Source organism: Tachyglossus aculeatus, chromosome X1, assembly GCF_015852505.1.
Source record: "Tachyglossus aculeatus isolate mTacAcu1 chromosome X1, mTacAcu1.pri, whole genome shotgun sequence".
Classification (NCBI taxonomy): Eukaryota; Metazoa; Chordata; class Mammalia; order Monotremata; family Tachyglossidae; genus Tachyglossus; species Tachyglossus aculeatus.
Genome location: NC_052101.1, coordinates 89,474,343 through 89,498,061, shown reverse-complemented (window position 1 = coordinate 89,498,061; position 23,719 = coordinate 89,474,343). Strand labels below are relative to the sequence as shown.

Genomic DNA, 23,719 nt, shown 5'->3' with positions numbered 1-23,719 from the left:
GGGGCCATGGGGTGGTCAGAACCTGGCAAAAGCCCAGCTGGGTTTAGTTTGGGCTTGGTTCAACTCGACCCCCAGGCTCAGGAGCCCTGGCATCTACAGAAGTGGCATGACGTAAATGGATAGAGCTCGGGCCTGGGAGTCAGAAGGTCTTGGGTTCAAATTCCTGCTTCGCCACTTGCCTGCTGTGTGACCTTGGGCAAGTCATTTTACTTCTCTGTGCCTCAGTTACCTCATCTGTAAAATGGGGATTGATTCAGTGTGCCCCATGTGGGACAGGTACTCTGTCCAACCCGATTTGCTTGTATCCACCCCAGGGCTTAGTACAGTGCATAACAAATACCATAATTATTATTATTACAGGCTTGCCAGAGCATCCCATTTCACTTTCTCTTATTTGCAGAGAAGCAGCTTGGCCTAGTGGATAGAGCATGGGCCTGGGAATCAGAAGGACCTGGGTTCTAATCCTGACTCTGCCACTTGTCTGGGTGTGACCTCTTGGGCAAGTCACTTCACTTCTCTGTGTCTCAGTTCCTTGATCTATAAAATAGGGATTAAAATTGTGAGCCCCATGTCGGATAGGGACTGTTGACTGCCAGCGCTTAGAACAGTGCCTGGCACAGAGCAGACACTTAACAAATACCATAAAACAAGATGCCACATAATTGCTTAGAACTGATGGTGGATTCGAGGCTTCAAAGGTCCAATGTACACATGAAAATAGCATTAGATTACAGCTAGCACAACACTAAGGTTTTTAAAATTTCCAGAATGACTCTTTCACCTTTACTTGATTTGAACAATCCTTTTATCTGAAGAGTTAAAAGCCTTTTACATACATTATTAAAAGGTTTACTCTCAGGCATCCCTGTGATGGAGATGAGTGGTTTGGGAAAGAGAAAGTAAAGCAAAGAAAATCGTCTTACCTTGATGGATCAGAAATAAGTCAATAAGGGCAATTGATTTAGGAGCTGTGATTGTCATTTGCTTGTGATATGTGTATGTGTGGTGAAAAGATGGGGCTGGACCTAGACTTTGGGGGACCCACAGCACACAAGATAAAGGGGGGGTGTGACTTTCCACAAATAGGGCTTGAGAACAGGGGGAGAACAGGAGAGGAAGAGATTAGAAAAAGGGAGGGGAGAAGGGAAAGAGAAAGAAAAGGGGAGAGGGTACTCACCCTTTGCCATCTCTGTGTCGCCACTGTCTTTTGCTGTCTTTATCATCAGCCAAGCAGCAGTAGCTAAAGCCCTCAGCCCAGGATGGACCAGCTAAGCCAGAGGCCACTGCTGCTCCGGTGGTGGCAAATGACGGTGCCCAATTAAACGGACTCCGCAGAGTTTACAGAACTGTCGTGGTCGTTTTGGAGCTTGGGCATATGCTTTGTTTCTGGAGTTCCTGCCAGGGCTAGAGAATCCAGGGCTCACCCCCACTGGGCTCGAGGGCCAGAGTTGAGAGGAGCCTCTGGCCCAGTCCCCTTGCCTGAAGGGAAAGAGAGGAACGCTATCCGGTTCCAAGGCCGGGTTGGGGAACAGAGAGCGGAGCTGACACCTTGGCTCTACTTCTCCGCCTTGTCTGGCTGCCAGGGCAAGGTGGGGCTGTCTGTCCCACCCCAAAAGCTGAGGGCGCCACATAACCCCTTGGAGCTGGGACCCTTGATTGTAGGGCCCTCAATTTTGGGGGCCTGAAGCACTTGTCCCTTCACCCTTCTCCTCTTCCTTAATTTGGCACTGCGCCTGGTGCCCAGTGGTAGCCCTGCCTTTTTACTGCCTGTTGTTTTGGCTCAAATTGAGTTGCCTTATCTCTGAGTGCTGCATAGGAGCCTGGTCCGTCTGTTGCTATTGAGCCTAAGGATAGACAAGACACAATAGCTATGATACACTACCTACAGTTGTGGTGTATCATGGGGATTCCTGATCCTAACTTTGGGTAAGGCAGGAGCCAGAGAAATCATCACTAGATGTTGAGGTTGGGAGGAGGAGTGATTTGTAGCAGGTGTCAAACAAAGCTTGCCCATTCAGTTGTATTTATTGAACACTTATGGTGTGCAAAGCACTGTAATAAAGCACTTGGGAGAGTACATTATGACAATAAGCGGACACATTCCCTGCCCACAATGAGCTCAGTCTCCTTTGCGGCCCTGGTCACCTGCTTGGTTCTCATGGCTTTCCAGCTTGATCCAGTCCACAGACTCAGCCCCTCAATCAGTAGTGTTTTTATTAAATGCTTATTGAGTGCAGAGCACTGTATTAAGCGCTGGGAAGAGTACAGTAGAGCGGGTAGACACAATCCCAGCCCTCAAGGAACTTAGAGTAGGCTCTAAAATAAATTACAGGGAGGGGAAAGATATGTACATAAGTCCTTTGGGAAGGAACAGAGGATGAAGATAGGTACATAAGTGCTCTGGGAAGAAAAGGTGGGGTAAGAACGTGAGTGATTAGGGGGTAAGGACTCAAGTGCTTAGGGGACTTAGGCAGGAAAATGGGTGGGGAGATGAAAGGTTAATCTAGGATAGTCTCCTAGAGGTGTCATTTTTAGGGTGGCTTTGAAGATGGGTAGAGTAGAGGTCTTTTGGATGTGTAAGGGGAGGGAGTGAGAGAGAGGTTGATGGTGAGAGAGATGAGAATAAGGCACACCCCTGCCACAGCAAAGTGTTCTTAGGCCCCTGGGGTCATATATACATGTTCTTTCTCTTGCTCGGTACTCATTCCCTCTTCCTGTCTCACAGACCAGCCATTCTCCCCATCTTCAAAGTCCTACATAGTAAGTGCTCATCAATAAATACGATTGAACGAATGAACATCTCCTCCAGGAATCTTTCCCTAAGCACTCATCCCCTAATCCATTTTCCCTCCCTCCTGCAGCACACCTAAGCACGCTTAGAACAGTGCTTTGCACATAGTAAGCGCTTAATAAATGCCATCATTATTATTACTCTACCCACTCCCACAGAACTTTAATATCCTCATATTCCTTACTTCCCCTACATGTAATTTATTTAAATATCTGTCTCCTTGCCAGACTGTGAGCTCCTTGAACAGGGATTGTGTCCAATCAGTTGTATTTATTGAGCACTTACTATGTGCAGAGCACTGTATTAAGGACTTCGGAGAGTACAATACTGCAGAATTAGCAGATGCATTAGTAGTAATAATAATAATATACTTGTACATATTTATTCTATTTATTTTATTTTGTTAATATGTTTTGTTGTCTGTGTCCCCCTTCTAGACTGTGAGCCCGCTGTTGGGTAGGGATCGTCTCTCTATGTTGCCAACTTGTACTTCCCAAGCGCTTAGTACAGTGCTCTGCACACAGTAAGCGCTCAATAAATATGAATGAATGAATCCCAGAAGGGTGTCACGTAAGGGGAGCAACCCATCAAATCTGGGAGTGGCACCAGGGCACTCACAGAAGTCAGCAACTGCTGCTGTGCGTGTATCTCCAGCTGGGATTCTTCAATCACACATTGGCGAACTGAGTCACAGACACTACGTGCCAGCACAGAGCAGCCTCTCCTCCTGAGTGCTGCTTGTTGGAAATTATGAAAATATTCTCTGTGTTTCTTTAATGCAGATGGCTGGTAACTGGGAAAGAAAAGGCAGGAGTGGAAGGTTTTGCAGGTGGAGGGTTTGGTGGCTCATAACTAGGAAATTTAGAGACATCGCCAGTGTGCTCCATGTTTGCAGTCTTCAAAGATACAAATGAGAGCCAACACATCTAAGAATGTTGCAATTGAAAGTCACGTGGAATGTTCACATTTTTTTTGGCTTTACATAATTTTTTTGCCCAATCATTCCCTTTTAAAATTCAGTTTTGGTTCCAGACAGACATATTGGGCATAGATAGACTCCATTCTAGACATAGAAGGAAGCATGACATTTAGACTGATATTTCCCTGAGGGAAAGGGGCCATGTCTAATTCCCACCTGTATATTCCCTCCCAGCCCTCAGTACAGTGCTCTGCACAAAGGTAAGCACTTACTAAATACTAGTACTATGACTGTTTCAGCCCAGCTAAGATTTTTCTGTAACTGACCAATTTATAATTACTGTAAGAAATGATTAAAAGATATGGGACATGGAACATGGAGTTCCTAATTTAGATTCAGTCGTGAGGAAATTCTAGTCTTAGTAATCCAGAGAGACATTTTCCTTTATGAAAACTTTATTTTTCAAAACATTGTACCTATCGACATTCTAAAAGCCTTTCCAAAGAGTTATGAAAGCTTACTTCCTCCAAGTTCTCATATTTTGAGTGTTCTGTAACAAGTCTATTGGGAAGCCAAGGATGCCACAGAAACTTCTAAATATATATTTGGAGAGATTTGGGGTAGTTGTGCTGCCTTTCCCCATCAAGCCACTTTCTGTTGTGACAACTGCCCAGGGTTTCATTGGAAATGTGACAAAAACAGAGGTCATGAGAGTCCTTCAAGATTGTATTGGTTCGGTGTTTTCCACTAAGGGTTTGAGTGCCCCTTGAGGAGACCTCCAAGTGACTTGGGCGCATACGACCATGATCAGCCAGTCATTCAGTCGATGGCATTTATTGAGTGCTACCCGTGTGCAAAGCACCATACAAAGCGCTTGGGAGAGTACAACACAACAGAGTTGGCAGACACATTCCCTGCCCACAAGGAGCTTACGGTCTTGAGAGGGAGAGACACGTTAGTGGGAATAAAGAATTGACGGATATGTACATAAGTGCTGAGGGTGAGGTGAATAAAGGGTGCAAATCCAAGTGCAAGGGCGACACAGAAAGGAGTGGGAGAAGAGCAGCTGCAGCCGCTCATACTACTGCTGTGCTGCTTCCTGCAAGACTCCTGGATGAGACAACAAGACTCCTGGATTATTATCATCATCATAATAATTATGATGGTATTTAAGTGCTTACTATGTGTCGAGCACTGTTCTAAATGCTGGGGTAGTTACAAGTTCATCAGGTCAGGCACAGTCCCTGTCCCACATGGGGCTCACAATCTAGGTAGGAGGGAGGATAGGTGTTGAACCCCCATTTTACAGACGAGGAAACTGAGGCCCAGAGAAATGAAGTGACTTGCCTAAGGTCACACAGGAGTGAGGATTGGAGCTAGGATTAGAACCCGGGTCCTCGGGCTCCCGGACCCGTGCTGTCTTCACCAGGCCACATTGATGCTGCAGTGAGGATTCTTGGGGCCCAGCAATAAGTGGGATGGGAGGGGAGTGGGAAGAAGAAATGGCTCCTGCTGTTGCCTCCGCTGCCCAACTCCCTAAACTTCAGGGAGCTGGCGGCGATGGCAGCAGCAGGAGCGGTTTCTTCTCAGCTATTTCGCCTGCTACTGCTCCCCTCCCTTGGTTCCAGCTGTGGTGAGTATTGCTCTGTATATGAGGAGGGCAAAGAGGGGGTGAGGAGGCATGGAATTGGGAGCATGGGATGGAATAAACTCTAAGGGCCAAATAGCTTGTTTCCAAATTTCGAAACCTCAAAGGCACAAGAGCAGTTTTCAAAAGGGATTCTTGTACACAGATCTGGCCTTTTTCCTGTTTTTTTTCCTCCCTTTTTAGCTCACTCTGTCTTAAGGAGATTTCTTATTGCTTCTTGATAATACATATTTTCCTCTTTTTCCACTCTGCTCCTTTCGTAGTAGTAGTAGTGCAGCATTTATCTAGTATGTTGTACTGTACTAGATGCTTGAAAAGTACAGAATAATGAAGTGACACGTTCCTTGCCCACAATAAATTTACAGACTAATGGCATAAACATAAAAATATTTACAGTGTTGTTAAAATAAATAAATTGAGCAGAATCATGAGTGTTAAGGAGGGTGAAATAACTTCCCTGGTGCTAGAATTGGCTGAAGGGATGATAGGGCTCAGGGTGCTGGGTGATGGGATTTTGGGAGGTCTGGCTAAAAGTTTGCCTTGGGGAATACTGGGTGAAGAGGGCAGATATGGTGGAGAGCCTTGATGCCATTTTTAATGAGCTGTTTTTTTTTTATGGGAGAGACAGAATGCCAGTGGGGGGTTTTGAGGAGAGATGTGGCTTGAGGGTTACTTCAGGAAGATGATACACAAAGCAGCCTTTAGTGTTGATTGGAGAGGCTGGGGGATTGGTGAGGAGGTTAACACAGTAGCCTACCTTGTCAGGATAAGACCAGAGCTTGTACCAGCAGCAGATATTTGGCAGCAGACCGAATGTGAGGGTTGAATTTTAGCCAAGAGTAGAAGATGAAACCGAGGTTGCAGGCTTCTGGGACAGGGAGGATGGTGGTAGTGTCTGAGATGAGAAAATCAGCCTCTCTGCTACAGTGCTTTGCACATAGTAAGCGCTTGATAAATGCCATTATTATTATTATCTGATCTATTCTTCCTCCATCACTTCCCCATTCTTCCAACATTTCCATCTCATTTTTTCTCTCGTCCTTTTTTCTCTTTCCCCTTGCACTTTTTCTTTCTCTCTCTCTCTCTCTCTCTCTCTCTCTCTCTCTCTCTCTTTATCTCTCACTTCCTCTTTCCCTCCCTCCCCTCTCCTAGGACATTGCTGCTCATCTTTCCGTTCTTTGATCTGGAGGACACTTTGTGTTGGGTTGTTTTTCTTAGATTGAGATTGGATTGCCCATCTCAAGTAGGATCCATGGGTCAAACTGCTTCCAGCCCAGACCCTCCTAGAGAGCCTTCTTTCCCCAGCCATACTTTTCTCTTTTTCTCTTCCCCTTTTTCTCTTCCAGTTGAATCTCTTGAACCTACTAACTAGTTTTTCATTGATCTACTTAAAATGGCTGGTGTGAGAGACTGAAAACCCTGAGGACTTATTTCTATCTCATAGGGAACATTCAGAAAGCAACTCAAAATTTCCTTTAGACTCCGCCAAATCCGATTATCCGTATCTACCCCAGTGGTTTGGCAAATAAAAAGAGCCTAATAAGGACCATATAATTATAAATACGACTCCCTTGAATCTATCAACACTCTTCTCCCATTACACCCCACTTAAGCACTTTGCTCCATCAAAGCAAACCTTCTAACAGTCCCACTTTTTCAACTTCACCACTTCCACCCCACTGCTTACTCCCCTCCTCCTGATTGAATCTCCTTCCCTCCTTTTTAATAATAATAATAGTGATAATTATAATAATAATAATGTTGGTATTTGTTCAGCGCTTACTGTGTGCCAGGCACTGTTCTAAGTGCTGGGGTAGATACAAGGCAATCAGGTTGTCCCACGTGGGGCTCACAGTCTTCATCCCCATTTTACAGATGAGGTCACTGAGGCACAGAGAAGTTAAGTGACTTGCCCAAGGTCACAAAGCTGGCAAGTGGCAGAGCTGGGATTTGAACCCATGACCTCTGACTCCCAAGCCCGGGCTCTATCCATTACATCAGGACTTTTTCAAAGTCCTCAAAGTCACCTCCTTCAGGAAGTATCCCTTGATTAACAACCTTCCCCACCTTCACAATCATGACATCCCATCCAGCACCTTAACATTCAGACATCTACATATTTGTTGTTGATTTCTTTCTTCCCTCATGACTATTGTTTATATTTATTTCCTCAGTTAGTAATCAATTTTTTGTCTATCTCCCCCTTTTGATATGTAAGCTCCTTGAGGGCAGAGATTGCTCGTTTTCCTCTTTTGGATTTTTTTTTCCAAGTTTAGAACAGTGCTCTGCATGTAGTGAGAGCTCAAAAAAGTACTGCCAATAAGTGCTTTGTTTTGGATACAAGCGGCTCTCACCAGATTACAGTGTACTATATCCTTGATTCAATATGCATGTCAGGTTGCTCAAACTGATGCTCTCATAGTTGGGTTTGGAAGGCCATTGAGAATATCCTCATGACAGTCTATTCCCTTTGTCCCGGACAGTGGTTCTGGGGAGTGGTCAGCTGAGTAAAGAAAATTGACAAGAGAGTATAGCTGGCTCCCAGTCTGGACAAGATTGAAGTGTTTATGGGCTAGGCCATCTCTTTCCCACATTCAGTTGACAGTTTAATTAGTGTTTGGGGTGGCAGCTTTTACTTGCTGCTTCTGCCCTGGAGGAATTGGGAGTAGCCCGAAGATCACCAAGCCCGGGTTTTGGCAGGTTCCGTAAGGCCGGGGGATGCAGAAATTGCCGTTTTTGTGTAATTTAAACCTCTCAGCACTCCTCAAGGTATTCCTGATTTCTGAACTGGATATTACCTTGAACTATGGTCATTCCACTAACCCAACACATCTCTTAGAACTGGAAGCCCCATGTGGGACAGGGACTGTGTCCAATCTAATTATCTTGTATCTATCCCAGGGCTTGGCATAATGCTTGGCACATAATAGGTGTGTAATAAATACCCTCATTATCATTATCTTATTACCTCTCCCAGGTCTTGTGACTTGCTAGGTGGCCTACTATATCCCTTCTGTGATGTTTATGTGATTAGAGTTCTGGCAGTTACCTAATGTGTCATTTCTGGTAAACAGATGGCCTTCACACTAGGAGGCATCTTCACTCCTGCTACAAAACACCCCTTCCCGAGCTCACGTATTGTATCTCCTGATATTACTCTTATTCTCAAGGGCTTCCTTTCTATTAGACTTTGACCATCACAGAACATGTTAAGAAGTGTGGCAGAAAGAAAGAGTCAGTGGTGGGGATATAATAATAATAATAATGGCATTTGTTAAGCGCTTACTATGTGCAAAGCACTGTTCTAAGCGCTGGGGGGGTTACAAGGTCATCAGGTTGTCCCACGTGGGGCTCACAGTCAATCCCCATTTTACAGATGAGGTAACTGAGGCCCAGAGAAGTGAAGTGACTTGCCCAAGGTCACACAGCAGACATGTGGCGGAGCTGGGATTCGAACCCACGACCTCTTACTCCAAAGCCCGTGCTCTTTTCCACTGAGCCACGCTGCTTCTCTACATTCTCAAGCATTAGTACAGTGCTTTGCACAGAGTAGTAGCTCTGTAAATACTGATAAGAGGATGAGGAAGCTCCAAAGCCTGTGCGTTTCTGTCCTAGATACTGTTGCTAGACCTGAAGGATATGAGACCCTTTTTTCTCCCTAGAAATATCAGACAATCCTGATGTAACTGTGGGGATGGCAGGTGGTGTTAGTATTTTTCTTTTTGACCACTTTGGTTAGTATTTGTTGAGCACACACTGTGTGCAGAGCACTGTACTAACCATTTGGAAAAGGATAATCAAATAAGGCGACATGACTCTTGCATCAAGGAGCTTACAATCTAACAGGAGAAAATGAACATTAATTTACAGATGGGAGAGTACACATGTGCATAAGTGGTGGAGAAGTGCTGAAGTGGCAATTGAAGGGATATTACCTACAGAGATTTAGAAATTGACTGGGAGGGATATGTGACTTTTTTAAATGGTATTTAAGCACTTACTATGTGCCAGACACTGTACTGAGCTCTGGGTAGATACAAGGTAATCAGGTTGGACACAGTCCCTGTCCCTGTCCCAGATGGGGCTTACAGTCTTAATCCCCATTTTACAGATGAGGTAAGTGAGGCACAGTGAAGTGACCACTTGCCTGCTGTGTGACCTTGGGTAAGTCACTTAGCTTCTCTGGGCCTCAGTTACCTCATCTGGAAAATGGGGATTAAGACTGAGCCCCACTGTGGGACAGAGACTGTGTCCAACCTGATTATGTTGTATCTACCCTGGTGCTTAGTACAGTGCCTGACACATAGTAAACACTTAACAAATACCGAAAAAAGGCAATGCTTTATGTCCACAAGGAGCTTTCAGTCTACAGGTGAAGGTGGACATAATAATAACTATGACATTTAAGTGCTTCCTATGTGTCAAGCATTATTCTAAGCACTGTGAGAGATGCAAGTAAAATACATTAGATACTTTAAAATAAATTACAGATAGGTGAAATAGAGTAAAATGATACGTACATAAGTGCTGTAGAATCTGGGGTGAATAGCAAAGTGCTTAAGCCAAGTACATAGTCAATTCACAGGGAGGGCTAAATAAGGGAAGGCCTCTTGGAGGAGATGTGATTTTAGTAGGATTTTGAAGAAGGGGAGAGTGGTGGATTATCGGATGTGAAGGGGGAGGGATTTCCAGTTCCGAGAGAGGATGTGGGCAAGTGGTTGGTGGTGGGGTAGATGAGATCGACGTACAGAGAGTAGACTGACATTAGAGGAGTGGAGTGTGAAGACTGTGTAGTAGGAGATTAGCGAGGTAAGGTAGGAGGGAGGGAGCTGATTGAGTCCCTCGAAATTCATTGTAAGGAGTTTCTGTTTGATGCAGAGGAGGATGGACAACCATTGGAGGGTCTTGAGGAATCGGGTAATATAGACAACAGCTTTACAGAAAATTGAACTGGGCAGCAGAGTGAAGTAAGGACTAGAGTGGGGAGAGACAGGATGCAGGGAGGTCAGAGCGGAGGTTGTTACAGTAGTCAAGGTGGGATATAAGTGCTTGAATCAACATGGTAGATGTTGAGATGGAAAGGAAAGGGTGGGTTCTAGTGATGTAATGAGGTAGAACCAACAGAATTTCATGACACTGAATGTGCCAGTTGAATTAGAGAGATCAATTGAGGATAACACCAAGGTTATGGGCTTGTGAGGCAGAGGGGATGGTGGTGTTGTCTATGATGATAGAAAAGTCAGGGGGAGGACAGGGTTAGGGTGGGAAGATGAGGAGTTCTGTTTTGGGTGTAGTACATTTGAGGTGTCAGCGGCACAGAAGTCATTTGTTCAATCATATTTATTGAGCACTTACTGTGTGCAAAGCAGTGTACTCAACAACATTTATTGAGCACTCTGTGTGTGCGGAGCACTCTAGTAAAAACTTGGGAGAGTACAACAGAGTTGGTAAACATGTTCCCTGTCCATAAGGAGCTCACAGTCTAGAGGGGGAGATAGACATTACTATAAATAAATTATCGCTATGTACATGAATGTTGCGGGGCTGAGGATGGGGTGAATATCGAGTGCTAAAAGGATACAGAACCAGGTGGATAGGCGACACAGAAGGTAGAGATGATAGTTGAAGCCATAGGAGCGAATGAGTTCTCCAGGGGAGTGGGTGTAAAAGGGGACCCAGCTTCCCCACAGTTACAGGGTGGGAGACAGAGGATGAGGCTATGAAAGAGACTGAAGGGCCAGAGAAGTGGGAGAGGATGGTGTCAGTGAAGCCCAGGTTAGATCATGTTTCCAGGAGGAGGTGGTCTGTAGTTTTGAAGGCAGCTGAGCGGTCGAGAAAGATTAGAATGGAGTAGCGGGTGTTGGATTTGACAAGAAGAAGGCCACTGGTGACCTTACAGAGGGCTGTTCCTGTGGAGCGAAGGGGGCAGAAGCCAGACTGCAGAGGGTCGAGGAGAGGAAGTGGAGAAATATGATCCGGGTAGCAGAGTGCAGTATGGATTGGATAGGGGAGAGACTGGAGGCAGAGAGATCAGTGAGGAGGCTTTTGGAGAGGTCAAGCTTGATGGTCGTTTGGATGGAAAGTGGGGGGCAGGTCCTGGAAACTTTGTGGAGGAAAAATTGATGGATTTAGAGATCGATTGAATACAGTGAATGAAAGAGAGGAAGGAGTCAAAGATAATTCCAGGCTTGTTGTCTTCAGAGACTGGCAGGATGGTGGTGGGAAAGTTTGGTAGAAGAGAGGACTTGAGGGCCTACATGAGGAGTTCATGTTTTGACCAATAAATCATATTTATGAGGGCTTACTGTGTGCAGAGCACTGTACTAAGCACTTGACTAAGTGCAGACCACTGCAGTCCTTGGAGAGAGTAAAGAATAAATAGAAAGGATCAAGAAATGACAGCTGTCATTTTCCCCAAGTCAACTGAATGAGTGCCTGCAGATGCATATTTTATATATAGCTTTGCAATTGAGCTTGCAAAGTAGCACAGTCCAAGGGCTTTTCACCCCTAATTAAGGTAGGGACCAATGCCTTCTATTTCTGTTTCTATTGTACATTCTCAAGCATTAGTACAATGCTCTGCACAGAGTAGTAGCTCTGTAAATACTGATAAGAGGATGAGGAAGCTCCAAAGCCTGTGCGTTTCTGCCCTAGATACTGTTGCTAGACCTGAAGGATATGAGACCGTTTTTTCTCCCTAGAAATATCAGACAATCCTGATTTTTTTTTTCAGTCCAGTCTGGAAGGTCAGGGAACAGGATTTTCCAAGTTCAGGGTCATTGACTTTGGAGTTTAATCATCCTGGGCATAAAATAATTTGAGTTTACTCTTCTGATTCAGTGACAAGATAAAACTGGGCTAAATGATTTGGTGATCTGAGAGGAGTCTTTGTTTAGTGTCTGATGTTGCCTAGTGAATGTTTCCCCTGTATTCTTCTGGGGTTTGTAGTTTCAGGGGGTGAACCAAGATTTCTACCCAGGTGTGAAGAATTGTGCACATGTGACTAGGTGATGTTGCCATTGCTGATAGGCTTCAACCACATCTCTGTGCTGATGATTCTTAAATCTACCTCTCTCCTTTTCTGCAGTCTCACATTTCCTCTTGCCTTCAGGACATCTCTACTTGGATTTCCTGCCAACACCTCCAACTCAACATGTCCAAAACAGAACTCCTCATCTTCCCACCCATACACTGCCCTTTCCCATCTTTCCCATCACTGTACCACTATCCTTCTTGCCTCACAAGCCTATAACCTTGGCATTATCCTTGAGTCATCTCTCTCACTCAACCCACGTACACAATCTGTCACCAAATCCTGCTGGTTCTACCTTCACAGCATTTCTAGAATCTGCCCTTTCCTCTCCATCTCCTCTTTAACGACTTTGACCCCTTCCTCACCTTCCTCCTCTCCTTTTCCATGCCCACTCTGATCCTCGGAGACTTCAACATCCACATGGATATCCCTGGTGACTCCTCTGCCACCTGACTTCTATCTCTCCTTGACGCTGCCAACCTCTTGCTCCACCCCACCTAGCCCACTCACCAACTTGGTCACACCCTCGCTCTTATGCTCGAGCTTCTGAACAATGCTGGCGAAAGTCTAAACACCATACCAACCTCGTTCATTTCAAGTTTATCCTTTCCTGCCTTAATTCTGCCCTCTCCTCTGCCAGACAAAACTATTTCTCCTCCCTTATTGACACCCATGCCCATCATCCCCGTCAGCTCTTCCATACATTTAACTCCCTTCTTAGGCCACCTGTTCCTCCCCCTCCTCCTGCCCTCACCCCAACGATCTGGCCTCCTACTTCATTAATAAAATTAAATCCATCAGGTCTGAGCTCCCCAAAGTCACTCCCCCAACTTCTCCAACCCCCTGGCTCTCAACCCTCTCCGCTACTCTCCCATCCTTCCCAGCAGTATCCTCAGATGAGATCTCCTCCCTCCTCTCAAGTGTTACTCCAGCCACCTGTGCTTCTGACCCCATTCCCTCTGATCTTATGAAATCTCTCGCTCCGTCCCTTCTCCCCTCCTTAACTTCCATCTTCAACCACTCATTCTCCACTGGTTAAAACTCATTCTCCATAAAACATGTCCAAGACTGAACTCCTTGTCTTCCCTCCGAAACCCTGCCCTCTCCCTGACTTTCCCATCACTGTTGACGGCACTACCATCCTTCCCGTCTCACAGGCCCGCAACCTTGGTGTCATCCTCGACTCCGCTCTCTCGTTCACCTCTCACATCCAAGCCATCACCAAAACCTGCCAGTCTCAGCTCCACAACATTGCCAAGATCCGCCCTTTCCTCTCCATCCAAACCGCTACCCTGCTCGTTCAAGCTCTCACCCTATCCTGTCTGGACTACTGTATCAGCCTTCTCTCTGATCTCCCATCCTCTTGTCTCTCCCCATTTTAATCCATACTTCACGCCGCTGCCCGGATTGTCTTTGTCCAGAAACGTTCTGGACATGTTACTCCCCTCCTCAAAAATCTCCAGTGGCTACCAATCAACCTACGCATCAGGCAGAAACTCCTCACCCTCGGTTTCAAGGCTCTCCATCACCTCGCCCCCTCCTACCTCACCTCTCTTCTCTCCTTCTCCAGCCCAGCCTGCACCCTCCGCTCCTCTGCTGCTAATCTCCTCACCGTGCCTCGTTCTCGCCTTTCCTGCCATCGACCCCCAGCCCACATCATCCCCCGGGCCTGGAATGCCCTCCCTCCCAACATCCGCCAAGCTAGCTCTCTTCCTCCCTTCAAGGCCCTATTGAGAGCTCACCTCCTCCAGGAGGCCTTCCCAGACTGAGCCCCCTCCTTCCCTTCCCCACAGCACCTGTATATATGTACATATGTTTGTACATATTTATTACTCTATTTATTTTACTTGTACATATCTATTTTATTTATTTTATTTTGTTAATATGTTTGGTTTTGTTCTGTGTCTCCCCCTTCTAGACAGTGAGCCCACTGTTGGGTAGGGACCATCTCTATATGTTGCCAACTTGTACTTCCCAAGTGTTTAGTACAGTGCTCTGCACACAGTAAGCGCTCAATAAATACGATTGATTGATTGGTTCCTTCCCCTCTGCCTTCAAACATGCCCACGTCTCTCCCATCCTAAAAAAAACCGTCTCTTGACCCCACCTCACCTTCTAGTTATCGCCCTATCTCCTTCCTACCATTCCTTTCCAAACTCCTTGAACGAGTCATCTACACGTGCTGCCTCGAATTCCTCAACAACAACTCTCTCCTTGACCCCCTCCAATCTGGCTTCCGTCCCCTACATTCCACGGAAACAGCCCTCTCAAAGGTCACCAATGACCTCCTGCTTGCCAAATCCAACGGCTCCTACTCTATCCTAATCCTCCTCGACCTCTCAGCTGCCTTTAACACTGTGGACCACCCCCTTCTCCTCAACACGCTATCCAACCTTGGCTTCACAGACTCTGTCCTCTCCTGGTTCTCCTCTTATCCCTTCGGCCGTTCATTCTCAGTCTCTTTTGCGGGCCCTTCCTCCCCCTCCCATCCCCTTACTGTAGGGGTTCCTCAAGGGTCAATTCTTGGTCCCCTTCTGTTCTCTATCTACACTCACTCCCTTGGTGAACTCATTGGCTCCCACGGCTTCAACTATCATCTCTACGCTGATGACACCCAAATCTACATCTCTGCCCCTGCTCTCTCTCCCTCCCTCCAGGCTCGTATCTCCTCCTGCATTCAGGACATCTCCATCTGGATGTCTGCCTGCCATCTAAAACTCAACATGTCCAAGACTGAACTCCTTATCTTCCCTCCCAAACCCTGCCCTCTCCCTGACATTCCCATCACTGTTGACGGCACTACCATCCTTCCCGTCTCACAAGCTCGCAACCTTGGTGTCATCTTCGACTCCGCTCTCTCATTCACCCCTCACATCCAATCTGTCACCAAATCCTGCCAGTCTCAGCTCTGCAACATTGCCAAGATCCGCCCTTTCCTCTCCATCCAAACTCCTACCCTGCTGGTTCAATCTCTCATCCTATTCCTACTGGGTTACTGCATCAGCCTCCTCTCCAATCTCCCATCCTCCTGTCTCTCCCCACTTCAATCCATACTTCACGCTGCTGCCCGGATCATCTTTGTGCAGAAATGCTCTGGGCATGTTACTCCCCTCCTCAAAAATCTCCAGTGGCTATCAATCAACCTACGCATCAGGCAAAAACTCCTCACCCTCGGCTTCAAGGCTCTCCATCACCCCTCCCCCTCCTACCTCACCTCTCTTTCCTCCTACAGCCCAGCCCGTACCCTTGGCTCCTTTGCCGCTAATCTCCTCACTGTGCCTTGTTCTCGCCTGTCCCACCGTCGATCCCCGGCCCACATCCTCCCCCTGGCCTAGAATGCCCTCCCTCTGAATATCCGCCAAGCTACCTCTCTTCCTCCCTTCAAAGCCCTACTGAGCGCTCACCTCCTCCAGGAGGCCTTCCCAGACTGAGCCCCCTACTCCCCCTCCCCATCCCCCTCGCCTTACCTCCTTCCCCTCCCCACAGCACTTGTATATATGTTTGTACGTATTTATTACTCTATTTTACTTGTACATATTTATTCTATTTATTTTATTTTGTTAATATGTTTTGTTTTGTTGTCTATCTCCCCCTTCTAGACTGTGAGCCCGCTGTTGTGTAGGGACCATCTCTATATGTTGCCAACTTGTACTTCCCAAGTGCTTAGTACAGTGCTCTGCACACAGTAAGTGCTCAATAAATACGATTGAATGAATGAATGAATGGTGCAGCTCAATGGAAAAACGAACAGAGGAGCTGAGAAATCACACTGAAGCCATCCTGCTCTGGCGAATCCTAAGCCTGATCCATCTTTCTATGGCCAGGCTGGGCTAAGAGCCTGTGGACCAGGCTCAGGACAGTGCAGAGCTCCAATGGGAACGTTCTAACCTCCCCAGTAGACTCATGAATCCGTAGGACTGTTATTGCCCCACAGAAACAAGGATGTAGAATACTTTAGGATGAAAGGTTGGATCTTGTAGTGATGCTGGTAGCTATTAATATTTCTAAAATGGTGATTAGCACACTGCTCCCCTAATCAAATCTCCAGTGTCTGTCCATTGCTTCTTGCATAAAATAAAATATCCTGGCCACCGCTTTCAAGGTTGTCCCTCTTATCTCCTGCTCCAGCTCATGGTCTTTGCTCTTTTTTTTTTTGTTAATGGTATTTTTTAAGCACTTACTATGTGTCAAGCACTATTCTAAGTGCTGGGGAAAATGCAAGTTTATCTAGGTGGACACAGTCCTTGTCCCACATGGGATTCACAGTCTAGGAGGGAGTAGGATTTAGCCCTCATTTTACAGTTGAGGAAATGGAGACACAGAGAAGTTGAGTGACTTGCCCAAGGTTACACAGTAAGCAATTGGCAGGTCTTCTGACTCCCAGGTCCATGCTCTTTCCACTAGGCCACGCTGCTTCTCTTTCAAGCAAACCTAACAGCCCTTTGCTCTGGATTCTCTCACCTTGTGTCTCCCATTGTTCATGTCTTCCCCCGGCCCTTCTAAAGTCACCTCCTCCAATACATTCCTTAATCAATTCCTTCCACCTTCTGCCCATGCTATCCCCTCAGCTATCCCATCACTTCGTCATCTATGCTTATCCATTTGCTATTGATTTATGTATCCACTCGTGTCCTATTACTTAAACCCACTCTCATGCTCGTCTAACTATTGTTTATTTCTTGATTTTTATGTCAGCTTGTCTTCCCCATTAGATTGTAAACACCTCAAGGGCAGGGATCATGGCTTTACACTGCTTTTGTATGTTTCCCAAGAGCCTTGTATAATCATCTGCACACAGGAGATGCTCCTCAAATACCGTTGATGGTTATGGTGATGCTATTATTAGCATTAATATTGAGGAAGGAAAATGAGGTGCTGTGGAAAATATTAAAGCAGTTACAACAGTAGATGGAAGTTACCCCAGGATTCGTGTTTACCTGTTGTCCAGAAATAGATGAATGGTTTATTGTCCAAAGTGAAGCTCCTCTTGACACGGATCTCAAATATGTTTTTCAGCTTATCAAGAAGACTGGATCCAAAAGATCAACTGGTGGGACAGAGATCGCCTTCCCCAACTCTTAAACAGGCTGCTTATAGCAACGAAAGTGCAAGAGAGTTGAGGACTCATGGACAGGCCAGCCAACAGGCAGATGGACCCAGAAGGACGCTCCAGGTGGAGAGCAGGATGCAGAGATCAGGACGGTCTCCCTCTGTGTCACCGGACCGAGGCAGCACCCCTACGTCGCCTTATTCTGTCCCCCAGATTGCACCCCTCCCGAGCAGCACCCTCTGTCCTATATGCAAGACAACCGATCTCACTTCTTCTCCCAACCAGCCAAACTTCAACACCTGTACTCAGTGTCACAACAAAGTCTGCAATCAGTGTGGATTCAACCCCAACCCCCATCTCACAGAGGTAATTATGTGTGCCTATCACAGTCTACAGCATTCAGAAAATGTAGAACCTCTTCCTAACTTGTTGAAAATGTGTTCCAGTTAGTATGGGTGGGTGACTTGTTTCCAGGGTGAATGCTTCTTACCTGACATGGCTTTGGCTTCTGTACCCCTAAGTTCCGAAACCTCACAAATACACACCGACAGATACAGATACATGTGCGTGCACGCGCATACGCACATTCTGAAGATGTACCCCTTCCTTCAATTTTTCCTTTCTTCTCTCTTAGCACCTCTTTGTGTTCTTCCTCCCACTCCCCTTCCAACACCCTCTACTCGCCTGATCTTTCTTAGCCTCTCTCTCCCTCTTGCTATTCACATCCTCATTTTCAGATTTCAGAGGAGCAGGATCAAAAACCCAGATCATCATCATCATCAATCGTATTTATTGAGTGCTTACTATGTGCAGAGCACTGTACTAAGCGCTTGGGAAGTACAAATTGGCAACATATAGAGACAGTCCCTACCCAACAGTGGGCTCACAGTCTATAAGGGGGAGACAGAGAACAAAACCAAACATACTAACAAAATAAAATAAATAGAATAGATATGTACAAGTAAAATAAATAAATAAATAAATAGAGTAATAAATATGTACAAACATATATACAGGTGCTGTGGGGAAGGGAAGGAGGTAAGATGGGGGGATGGAGAGGGGGACGAGGGGGAGAGGAAGGAAGAGGCTCAGTCTGGGAAGGCCTCCTGGAGGAGGTGAGCTCTCAGCAGGGCCTTGAAGGGAGGAAGAGAGCTAGCTTGGCAGATGGGCTGAGGGAGGGCATTCCAGGCCCGGGGGATGACGTGGGCCGGGGGTCGATGGCGGGACAGGCGAGAACGAGGTACGGTGAGGTACGGAGATTAATTCTTTAACCACAAACTGCCAGACTGCTGCTGTGCTAGCCGTGCCAATTAGAATTGGTCAACAAGCCTAATGACTGTTAGACATCAGGCCATAACTAAAAGAAATCAGGCTGCAAGTAGGAATTTGAATACACGATGAAAATATGACCAGAAATGCTATGCTTCCTTTTGCTGTTAATGCACACTACCACCTGCTGCCTCCAAGTTATGACACTGAGGCACGTGGGAAGAAAGGTAAGTGGGAAATTTAGAATCCATTTGCCAAGCTGAGCTGGGCCATTAAGGGTTGTAGGCAAGAGCTTGGCACTCGCCGTTCATGCATACCTTTCCAGGCAGCTTTTCTGCCTCCGCCCACCATGTACTGCTCCTACTCAAGCAAGAACAGCGGAGCCAAACGTTGGAACAAGCCAGCCTTTTGGGGGGATTTAGGAGGATGTAGTGTTTGGCCATTCATCTGTTTTTCTGTGGGGAAGTCCAGCTTTCGGCAGGACTGTATTCTGTCTGGTACAGATACGGCATCGGGTGTCTTAATTGAATTGTGGTATATGTTCGGTACTTTGTATATGCCATGAGCTGCACTAAGCACTGGCATAGATACAAGGTAGTTGGGTCAGACACACTCCCTGTCCCACGTGGGGTTCACAGCCTACAGAGGAATTCTTTGGTCTGGGGTTTTTATTGTCCTGCCTTGGCACCTGCTGCTGAAGCCTGTGGTTTGGAAGTGGCACTGTATTTGCAGGAATCTTGGAGAAGGTTCTGGAGCATGGGTGGGGTGGGGAAGGTGACACGTTCTAGGTCCTGAGGATTTTGGCTAAGAACCTTGTCATGTGTCCTAATAACAGCGTTAGGGCAGGTTGCCTGTGTAATATACGCAATGTAGCACATCGGATGGTTACGGGGGGCAAGTGGGAGTTTGGTGTTCTTTAGTGCCATCAGTAGCCCCTCTAGGGAGGTGATTGGCCTTCTGTCCCTGCTACTGTTTCTGGGGAGAGAGGTTAGAATGGGAAACACAGGTTTCTTGAGTCCCCTGGCCTGGCTAATGAGTCCCTCAAATATCCTTGATCTCCCAGAATAAAGTTTAGGGCTAAACCCAGGGGTCAGTCTAGGGAGTCTTCCAAAAATAGGTAAGAGCAGGGGGGTGAAACCCCTGACTTCAGTTTTGGTGCTTTGCTCTTTTTTAAAAAAATAAACCTGAATCTGACCACCAGCCCTCGCAGCAGGGCTTCCCACACCAGTCAGTCTAAAAGCTCATCTGCATATCTCTGCATATTCAGAAAACATACCTGCGGATGCAAAATAATGGTCTCTTTTTTTAGTGTCCACATGCACTTTCAGGACTCCCTTCCTTTCCTTTCTGCTGCTCTGAATGGGTCTTAAGACAGTTTTACTGTCCAAGACGGAACTCCTTGTCTTCCCTCACAAACCCTGCCCTCTCCCTGACTTTCCCGTCTCTGTTGACGGCACTACCATCCTTCCCGTCTCACAAGCCCGCAACCTTGGTGTCATCCTCGACTCCACTCTCTCATTCACCCCTCACATCCAAGCTGTCACCAAAACCTGCCGGTCTCAGCTCCGCAACGTTGCCAAGATCTGCCCTTTCCTCTCCATCCATATCGCTACCCTGCTCGTTCAAGCTCTCATCCTATCCCGTCTGGACTACTGCATCAGCCTTCTCTCTGATCTCCCATCCTCGTGTCTCTCCCCACTTCAATCCATACTTCATGCTGCTGCCCGGATTGTCTTTGTCCAGAAACACTCTGGGCATGTTACTCCCCTCCTCAAAAATCTCCAATGGCTACCAGTCAATCTGCGCATCAGGCAGAAACTCCTCACCCTGGGCTTCAAGGCTCTTCATCACCTCGCCCCCTCCTACCTCACCTCCTTTCTCTCCTTCTACAGCCCACCCTGCACCCTCCGCTCCTCTGCCACTAATCTCCTCACCGTACCTCGTTCTCGCCTGTCCCGCCATCGACCCCCGGCCCACGTCATCCCCCGGGCCTGGAATGCCCTCCCTCAGCCCATCCGCCAAGCTAGCTCTCTTCCTCCCTTCAAGGCCCTACTGAGAGCTCACCTCCTCCAGGAGGCCTTCCCAGACTGAGCCCCTTCCTTCCTCTCCCCCTCGTCCCCCTCTCCATCCCCCCCATCTTACCTCCTTCCCTTCCCCACAGCACCTGTATATATGTATATATGTTTGTACATATTTATTACTCTATTTATTTATTTTACTTGTACCTATCTATTCTATTTATTTTATTTTGTTAGTATGTTTGGTTTTGTTCTCTGTCTCCCCCTTTTAGACTGTGAGCCCACTGTTGGGTAGGGACTGTCTCTATATGTTGCCAACTTGTACTTCCCAAGTGCTTAGTACAGTGCTCTGCACACAGTAAGCGCTCAATAAATACGATTGATTGATTGATTGATTTTACTACGTGAGGAATAATCATTGCCTTCAGGAGTTGGAAGACAATGGGAAATCCATGATGGGCTCTGGTCCATGCAATTTGGGTGGTGGGCGAGACTGATCATTTTAGGCCCAGGCTGACACTTGAGGGAAATATCAATGGTGTTCGTTCATACTGTTTTACCAGACTAAAACACCCTCTCCACACCAAATTTGCCAGATCAGTCTCCTCATCCTCAAAGTCCCCCTTAAAGTGGAAAATATCAATCAATGATATTTATTGAGTGCTTACTGTGCATAGAGTACTGTATTAAGCACTGGGGAGAGTACAGTACAACAGAGTTGGTAGACACGTTTCCTTCCCATAATGAGCTTAGTGTAGAAAATATAATGGAAAAATTAAGAGTATGCTGTTTTTCCGTCTCAGAGCTGTGTAGGTAGTGCTGACTGATATTCATCTAAACACTGACTCTCACTCCATCCTAAGTCTTTTTCTTCCTCATTTTGCCTTGCCAATTTTTTTCCATCCAGAATTTGTTTTGTTGTTTTTTTTGGCCCTGTGTGTTACTTGTCCCTTTTGAATATCAGGGGAAACAGCATGGCGTAGTGGATAGAGGATGAGCCCGAGAGTCAGAAGGTCATGGGTTCTAATCTCAGCTCTGCCACTTGTCTGCTCTGTGTCCTTGGGCAAGTTACTTCACTTCTGCGTGCCTCAGTTACCTTATCTGTAAAATGGGGATTAAGACTGTATGCTCTATGCAGGACGGGCTGGGTCCACCCCGATTTGCTTGAATCCACCCCAGGGCTTAGTACAGTGCCCAAAACATAGTAAGTGCTTAAAAATACCATTATTATTATTATTATCATCATCATTAATAATTTCTTCCTGGTTTTATAGCAACATTTTTCTAATTCATCAAAATAACTTAGAATTTTATTCCCATTTCCCAGATTTAGAAAACTTTTAATAAATACGCTCTCCGTGGGTTCATCTGGACTGATCCCCCATGGCGTGACACTTATTACATCTCTCTGAGTTGACACCCAAGTATTAATAACTACCCTTTGAGCGACACCTTAGAGTCAGTGGTGACCCCTAAGAGGAAAATGGCCAAGGCCCTACTATCCTTGCTCATTCACTGCCGTCAAGTTGAGTAGACAGTCCACTTCAGCTGTGTAAACCACAAGGCCAATAGACCTTTGACTGTGCAGGCCAGAAATTAATGGTCTAGATCATTTGAGATGCCATAGTTGGGCCTAGGAAAGGACTCCAAGTCAGCTCTTGATGTGGGGAGGCTTTGAGAGAATAGTGGTGCTGGGCCCATTGCAAGCCCCTGACTTTGGGCCTTCCCTGGTGCTTGTAGCAGAGTGATGAGTAGGGAAGCAATCATCAATCAGTTGTATTGATTGAGCACTTACTGTGTGCAGAGCACTGTATTAAGCACTTGGGGAGAGTACAGCATAACAAAGTTGCCCACAGTGAACTTACAGTCTAGACGATGGATGCTAAACACTCATCAGCTTCCTGTTGCAGTGCCTGTAGAGCAACCACTTGAGGAGGAACTTCTTTGTGACACCTCTTGGCCTTTCTAGGTACTCAGAGGAGTGTGATTACCCTGGTTTTGAAGGGACAGGAATGAGCCCCTTAGAAGAGGAGAAAGAGCCTCTAAATGCTAGTGGCTCTGGGGCATCTGAACTGACTTGCGTAAGAGAAGCATTACAGACTAGTGGAAAGAGCACGGACCTGGGAGTCGAGGGCCTGGGTTCTAATCCCAGGTCTGCCACTTGCCTGCTGTGTGACCTTGGGCAAACTGCTTTACTTCTCTAGGCCTCAGTTTCCCCATCTGTAAAATGTGAATTAAATACCTGTTCTCCCTCCTCCTTAGACTGTTAGCCCCATGTGGGACAGCAACTGTGTCCAACCTGATTATTTTGTATGTACCCCCACACTTAGTAGAGTGCTTGGCAAAGCTTAACAAATATCGTGATTATTATTGAGAGGGCTCCATCTAAAAAGAAGAATATATTGGGCTCTTTGGAATGGCCTTAGCTCTAAAGGATTGTATCCCAGGTCTAAAGGGGATCAGTGGTAGTGGTGCAAAGTGACTAAATAAAAAGAAGATGTTATTTGATCTTGAATGGCATAGGTGATTATTCAATAGTTAATAATTTGCAGGGATTATCAGAATATTGGGAGCAGGTATGTTCCGAAGGCCTGGTAATGGGCGATAAGTGAGAACGATTGTTTGCAAGTTGGTTTCTCTTTGCAAAATGTAATAGTGCAGGTGTTCTGATGTGGGGTTTGTGAAAGGTAAGTGTGAGATTTCTGAGGAAAGATTTGACCATACTGGGGATAGATGAGTTAATTTATTCTCAGACACTACCGGTGTGTGAGTCATTAGGCGAGGTGAGGGGTTTGAATTATTCGCATCCGTAAATCAATTTGTTTGGAGGAGGCTGATTCTTTGCAGTAATCAGTTAGGTGTTTGCAGTTCGATAGTTATTAGTGAAGATCAGGTCAGCTCCATTTTTATTCTTTGCCATGTGAAATGAATGAAAAATTGGGAAGAGGGAAAAGATTCAGCACTGAGAAATAGGACACTGCAAAGTAATCC

The 23,719-nt window shown here is 46.3% G+C and overlaps 1 protein-coding gene across 1 annotated transcript in view; it reads left to right on the top strand.

Moving 5' to 3' along the window:
• BSN (bassoon presynaptic cytomatrix protein) overlaps positions 1-23,719 on the top strand; it is a 334,369-nt gene that overhangs the window by 87,370 nt on the left and 223,280 nt on the right. Inside the window, exon 2 of the mRNA XM_038771717.1 lies at positions 17,408-17,807. Within this exon, the coding sequence (XP_038627645.1) occupies positions 17,408-17,807 (400 nt within the window). The remainder of the gene's footprint in view (positions 1-17,407; positions 17,808-23,719) is intronic.